Here is a 7,799-nt window from a genome sequence, read left to right as displayed (position 1 = left end):
GGAAATGATTAGTAAGTAAAATTACCTGTTGATGGGGAATTATGTTTAGGCATATCTGATAATTCTGGGAAGTATCCTGATAAACTGAAGACGTTGGTGGGTGATTATTTTTAAGTGTATCTGATGGCTCTGAGATGTATACTGAAAAATAATTAAATACATGAATAAATAAAATCAATAAGTTTCTCGTAACCCGGGTTCTGATTAACAGGAAAATCAGGAGACGGGCTATTTCTCTACTATCTTGTCAAGACATTAATAATCTTCTCGCGCAACTGATCTTTCTTTTACCTGGATGAACGAGAGAGAGGGGAAGATTCCGTACCTTGCATTCCTTATCTTTACTACCTATCTATCAATCCTCCTGCATTCCTAATCCTTATTATCTATCTATCAAATCTCCTGCATTCCTAATCCTTACCATCTATCTATTAATCCTCCTGCATTCCTAATCCTTTCTATCTATCCATCAATCCTCATGCATTCCTAATCCGTTCTGTCTATCTATCATCCTGCAGTCTTAATCCTTACTATCTATCAATCCACCTGCATTCCTAATCCTTTCTATCTATGTATCAATCCTCAGGCATTCCTAATCCCTATCTATCTATCCATCATCCATTCCCTGCTTCCCCACTACGAATGAACGGACAAAGGGCAAGGCTATTCATTCCTTCATTCCTAACATTTAAGGCAGGAATAAATCTCAATCACCTTTCACACAGACAGATCCTTAAGAGTCCCATCCGGATTTAGTGTCTTAACCCGCCACCACCAGACGTGTGTTTGGTTATATGGTTACCACCCAACGTGTTAAATGGTTTTCCGGATGACAAGGAACCACTGAGTCACCTGTAAATTATTTCACATCGTGTGAGTGGATGGTGGACGCCCATACATACTACAATATCACATCATAGCTGCGACAGGAGCTGATCTTACCTCTTCGCCCAGGACATACTTTTGAACTTATTTTTGTTAACTCGATTTGGGAACTATCTTTAACACTGAAGGTTAATAATAATAATAATAATAATAATAATAATAATGATGATGATAATAATAACAACAAACTATGGTTACATCAAGAAATGTTTACCCTACAGTGACTAAGCCCCCCCCCAAAAAAAAAAAATAAATAAATAAATAAATAAAGGAAAAAAAATCATTTGACTCTCCTGAAGAAAGCAATAACAAAAAGGAAAAAAATCATAGGAGTGAAGCGGTTAACTGTGTCTGAATCTAAGCACATTACTATTCTAGTTTATCTGATAAACAATGATTGTGCTTATTCCTTACTTCTTGTTTTTTGTCTACACTGCATCCCACCGCCGGAACAATGCAAGATACGCACAATAAACCACATGCATCTCCAACAACACAGAAACGGCGCAAGAGAGGAGATTAAAAGAAAAATCAAAGTTAAAACCATACAGAACTACATGATGCACTGAACTGCTAAAGGAAAAAAAAAAAATAGGTACTCAGTTAAACTATTCCACAACCGCACACGCGTAGACATAAAACACCTGTCGAACTGGATCACCTTTGTTATCATTGTTACCTGTCACTGCTAACTATTGTAATCATTGTTAATTATTTCTGTTTATCTGAAAGGCTGGTTATTCCATGCATTACTAGTCTGCCTGTGTTCACCTAATGGAACCGGCTACCAACACAATATGTAGGCGTAGTTGCGTGAACTTCGACGAGCCTTAGTAATGAGGTGGGAATTAATCTCCTTGGTTACTAGTCAAATCAACCTTGCAATCACACTACACTTGGCCATCAACTGAGCTGAAAGGGGTTACGGATCTCCTTCAGGCAAAACCTATTGATTACAGTACGGTATAGGACATCCATTTGCTTTAAACCAGACATAAATAATTTTCGTTTATCATCATCATCATCATCATCCTAACGTTGACTGTCACTGATATCACGTTCTCCTCCTATTCTTCCACCTCCTCCTCCTCATCATCATCATAATTATCATCATCATCATAACCTTAACTGGCACTAAATATCGCCAGTTATTCTCATCCGCCTCCACATCATCATCATCATCATCATCATCATCATCATCATCATCATCATTCTAACATTACTGCCCATCCTCGCTTCTCTCTACCTCTACGCCGTGCTTGGGAACGGATAGAAGGAAGGGATGGGCATGATAGAGGTGAGACTGAGAGAGGGGGAACAATGGGACAGGATGTGAGATAATGAAACGCAGGTGGGTAGGCATGGGTAGGCTGTGTGTGTGTGTGTGTGTGTGTGTGTGTGTGTGTGTGTGTGTGTGTGTGTGTGTGTGTGTGTGTGTGTGTGTGTGTGTGTGTGTGTGTGTGGAGGGAAAATTGGTGCTAGAACAAGAGGGATTCCAGGGATGGGGATAGAGATGTGGGAAGACAATGGTGATGAGAGAAAGGGAGACAGAACAAGAAGCATTACACGACTCAGGTGGAAGGGACAGGACAAAATTGAAGGACGGGGGGAGGGAAGGGTGCCGAGAAAATAAACATTGATGAGGATGGTATGGGACGAATGGGATTGGTGGGAGAAGATTGGAGGGGGAGGAGACGTCAGTGCAATAACAATTATAGGAATGGGGAGAGGGGTAAGGGGGTATGGGGTGCAGGATGCAAGGGAAAAAAATGATGGGTAGGAAGGATGGGGTGTGGAGGAGATTGCATGGAGATGGAGGGGAAGTGCTAAGACAAGAAAAACGGCAGGGAAGGGGCGAGGGAGCAGGGGGTGTGGGAGGTAATGTTGGGGGAGAAATTTGTCTGGGGGGAAAGGCTGTATAGAGGGGGGAATGGTGATGGACTGAGAAGGATGGGGGAGAAAATGAGGATCACTGGAGGAAGGAAGCATGCCAAGATAAGAAAATATTTTACTGAGATGTGATGGGATGGGAGAGGAAAATGGGGAAGGGGGAGGTTGCCCGAGAAAAATGAAAAAATAAATAATGACTGAAAAGTTACAGTGACAGAAGTGGGGACATGAATGGGTAACGGAGCGAGGTGGAGGGACACGATGAATGACAGGAAGCATAAACAACCCTCACAAGGCACTAAAAAATGTCTTCCTTCACACCTCTGATCCACTCCTCTTCTTCCTCATCCTTTCCTTCTCCTGCTCCTGTTCTTATTTTTATTTCTCCTCCTCCAACTCCCCCTTATCGTATTTTTCTAACTGTTCTTATTATCTTACTTCACCTTCTTCTTTCCTCAGTCCTCTCGATCTTCCTCTACCTCCTGACACAATACAGGCGAATGCAAGTTACGGAGCGTCACGAGAGAGAGAGAGAGAGAGAGAGAGAGAGAGAGAGAGAGGGTGTGTGTGTGTGTGTGTGTGTGTGTGTGTGTGTGTGTGTGTGTGTGTGTGTGTGTGTGTGTGTGTGTGTGTGTGTGTGTGTGTGTGTGTGTGTGTGTGTGTGTGTGTGTGTGTGTGTGTGTGTGTGCGCGCGCGCTCTTCAAATTTTTATCCCAACATACACGACCGAACAATTCACACCAACATCTGGCTTTATAGATGCCGTTTCACCTCTTCCTCAGCGATTTAATCTGCACATTACACATAGGATCTTGTACTGTCTGTAATTATCACAAATATTGTGGAAAAATACGCCATCGGAAGAAGGCTAATTCACACTAAAAATATGATGGTTAATCATTTGGGATCTCTCTCTCTCTCATTCTTTTCCTTTCTCACCTGCAAGACGCTGGTAAATAGGCTACGACGGATATGATGGACTGACAGTCAAGGACACACACACACACACACACACACACACACACACACACACACACACACACACACACACGCACGCACGCGCGCACGCGCATACACTTCCCGGCTCTTCGCTGCCTTCACGTTTACAATGGAAGAGGAGGAGGGTGGTTGTTTGACAATGATAGAGGTGGGGTTGAAAATTGAGGAGGAGGAGGAGGAGGAGGAGGAGGAGGGTTAGATAATGATAGAGGTGGGGTTGAAAATTGAGGAGGAGGAGGAGGAGGTTAGATAATGGTAAAATTGGGATTTTTTTTTTTTTCGTTATTTCTCTACCATTACTTCGTCTTACAAGCTTCTAATTCCTGTCCTCCCCTCCTCTCTCTCTCTCTCTCTCTCTCTCTCTCTCTCTCTCTCTCTCTCTCCAACACATCCCCAAACGTGAATACCTTCTATTAACCCCTTCACATCGAGGACGCCTTTGTACTTTATTTAACCTGCCACCAGACGATTTTATTAAACTTGAGAGAGACCCTACTATACTCTATTCACCTTAATTTGGCCTAAAATTACCATCGTTCCATCCTGTATGTTCAGTCCTAGCAATATGTTAACAGTGAAATATGATGCTAGTCACGAAGCAGTGCTATGGAATGGATATAGAGCCGCAGTCTTATTCTGTCACTGAGGTACATGAAATAAACCGCAAAAGGACGAAAATCTGGGCCACGTTAATAATAATAATAATAATAATAACAACAATAATAATAGTAGTAGTAATAATAAAGTAGTAGTAGTATAGTAGTAGTAATAAAGAAGTAGCAGTAGTAGTAGTAGTAGTAATAATAATAATAATAATAATGGCTACAGTGCGTGGGTTAATCAAGCTCATAATTCACTCCTTCTCGCTCGAAAAGTCTCTCCCGAGATGAATAAAGGTCTGTATGGCAAAAATAAATAAATAAATAAAGAGGTCATCGTAGAGAAGGGATTAAGGGAGGCTTGCCCGTGTGAAGAAGCAAAACGGATTTCAATGGGATAAAATAAAATTAGTGTAATGGGATTTATCAGGATTTCAAAACGTCTTACTATGATCACAATGAAATGACCAAAATGCCACATTGACCTTAAACTCTCATCTTACACTCTGTAGCCTCTCTCTTCGATCGACAGTGGCCCTCCCCCCCCCCTCTCTCTCTTACAAATACGCAACTGGTATTCTTCACCCAGACTTTCCCACTGCCTGTGACCTCCAGTGTTTTAAACGCAACGTGTTCACGCATCTATAATGATCCGATTTCTGTATGTTTGTTTGCTCGTTTATTACCGCAACACAGCAAAAACGGTGCAACGTAGTGCAATTTTTGTGAAAGCAAGACACCGTTAAAATGCTCTAACTTGAATAAAACAATTCCCATTCTAATCGCGCCACCGGTTCCCAAGTTATGACTCATATCTGGCCCTCTGCTTCAAATATAATACTCGTTTTAAGTGGAGGAGATGAAAACGGCCTTGGTTCGGCACTGAAATTACAAGCACGACACAAATAACGAGTGGCGTGATTGTTGTATTATCACTCTCTCGCCTCTCCTTCCTCCCTTCTTATACTCCTAAAATTGTATACTATAATGCTATAGTATAATTTAGTATAAGAGCAAACACTGCTATCCTGCCCCCCCCCCCTCTCCTTAACGGGTGTCCCAGCAGGATAAAAATAAGGAAAAACTCCTCGCTCCGTCTAGCTCATGACATGAGTAATTCAAATTTCTGTTACTTTTCGACTGAATAGGAATTTACTTGAAACTGAGTGGAGGCCACCAAAGGCGGCCTCTAAGCGAAACTTAAAATAGACAGATCTTAATTCTGGCTTTCTTTTTGTTCAACTTTCTTTGCAAGGGACAAGTTTGGCAGACTCACAGCCTTCATTCTTTCTGTACGTCGTTAGAAAGTATGCAAGAAGAACCAGAAGCATCACTAATCGTCCTGACCTTTCCTACCAAAGATGGGGTAAGATAGGATCCAAAAATAAAAAAAAGTTATGAAAATGGAAGAACTCTATAAAGCATACCCAGTGAAATACGCCACATGCCAAGATCCAAAAACAAATTAAACAAAAGAATGTGCGGAACTGAGAGAGTACACACGCATGGATACAGAAAAAAAAATTATAATGGGACAATTACCATCATACCTAGTGAAATTTACTAAACAATTTTTCACACACCATTACTCTCAGAGAAAAAAAAAAATCACACACCATTACAGAGAAAAAAAAAAAATCTAAATGCGTGGTAAGACGAAAGGGATCAAAACGTACGATAACATGGTAAAATGAACAGGCGGGGAGAGGGAAGGAGGATGCGGCCGGAAGGATACCCTGCAAGAATCAAATAACCAAATTGACATCATATCACTGTCTACCATCATTCTCTACCACTGTCTCACCATTTACATCTTCAATCTGCCCTACCCTTCTCAACTTATAAAAAAACAAACCTACACCATATCAACATCTATCACTCCTTAGCTGTTTCACTGCCTGTACCTCCACACTGCCCCACCCTTCACTGCTACTACTATCCTCAGTTTCACCGTGTGCGTCTTGTATCTGCCCTACCCCCGTCTACATCTACTGCCTTCTGCTCCAAAGTCTGTGCCCTGTACTCTCCTACTACCACTACCTTCTGTCTCACCGTCTGTCCCTTGTAATTCATACCTTCTTCATTACCATTACCTTCTGTTCCACCGTTTGTGCCTCGCATCTGTCCCACCCTCTTCTACAACCACAACCTTCTGTTTCATCGTCTGATCATCACCTTCTGTTTCACTTTCTGTGCCGAGTACCTGTCTTACTCTGCTGACCCCCTTATGACTTAAACCCTTCAGTCCGGTAACGTCATTTTGTAATCAGTCTGTTGGTATCACTTCATTCAGTTACACAGCCTCCGAGCGAAGAAGTTAATGAAGGATATATATAGCCTCACCGCTTCGAAAGCTCTTGCCTCACTTTGAATGAAGCTGTTTGGATATGGAAAAAAAAAATAATAGGACTGAGCGTTTCAACTCCATTACTACGAGCTTAATTGTGTTCAAGGATGCCAGGGGAGAGGACCACTTACCCACTTCTAAGGGGAGGGGAGGGGAAGGCAATGGAGGGGAGGGGAAGGCAATGGAGGGGAGGGGAAGGCAATGGAGGGGAGAGGAAAGCAATGGAGGGGAGCGGAGGGGAGGGGAAGGCAATGGAGGGGAGGGGAAGGCAATGGAGGGGAGGGGAGGGGAAGGCAAGAGGAAAGGGGAGGGGAGGGGAAGGCAAGAGGAGAGGGGAGGGAAGGGGAAGGCAATAGAGGAGAGGAGAGGGGAGGGGAAAGGAGGGGAGGGGAAGAGAAGGGCAGGGATGGGATGGGGAAGTAAAGAGAGATGAGGTGAGGTGGGATGAGAGGAAGCAAGGGGAGGGCAGACAAGGTGAGGGGAGGGGACAGGAGAGGAGGGGAGGAGAGGAAAGGGGAGGGAGAAAGGAGAAGTGGAGATGGGGTGGGAGGGAAGAGGAGAAATGGGGATGAGGAGAAACGGGGATAGGATGGGAGAGGTGGTAACATAACTAGCTGACCGCCGCAGCATCAGTCAAAGGCTTCCCACTCAACAGGCAGCCCTCTCACTTGACGCACGGACTCCACTCACTGCCTCCTAATCACCAGGAACGCACAACACCACCATGACGGACGACAAGAGTAAGTCTGGCCATCTGATAGACCTTTGATTCACGTATACATTTCTTCCATTTTATCTCACTCTCACAGCAGTACCATGGCGGTCCAAAAGAGTTAAATGCGGCCGTCGTAAGTACCTTTAAATCGTGTACATACTCTGTTTTTTAAATCACCCGTGCTGCGCATCATGAGGGGACACACAGTACCATGAAAAAAAAAAAAAAAAAAAAAAAAAAAAAAAAGGGCCATCATGTATATCTCTGAAACATGTATATACTCCTTCTTTTAAAATTTCGCTCACTGCACATCACGCGGGGCCATAGAACACCACCAGGAGATATACAGCAGTAACAGACAGAC

At 43.1% G+C, this 7,799-nt stretch overlaps 1 protein-coding gene across 1 annotated transcript in view; it reads left to right on the top strand.

The window, feature by feature from the left end:
- Positions 1-7,347: 7,347 nt before the first annotated feature.
- The window catches only part of LOC145392387 (uncharacterized), a 7,329-nt gene continuing 6,877 nt past the window's right edge, over positions 7,348-7,799 (top strand). The window contains exon 1 of the mRNA XM_080266788.1: positions 7,348-7,460. Within this exon, the coding sequence (XP_080122914.1) occupies positions 7,445-7,460 (16 nt within the window). The 5' untranslated portion in view covers positions 7,348-7,444. The remainder of the gene's footprint in view (positions 7,461-7,799) is intronic.

Source organism: Coenobita brevimanus, chromosome 22 (assembly GCF_032717465.1).
Source record: "Coenobita brevimanus isolate Jiangsu-jjx chromosome 22, ASM3271746v2, whole genome shotgun sequence".
Lineage (NCBI taxonomy): Eukaryota > Metazoa > Arthropoda > Malacostraca > Decapoda > Coenobitidae > Coenobita > Coenobita brevimanus.
This window is presented reverse-complemented; position numbering and strand designations above follow the sequence as displayed.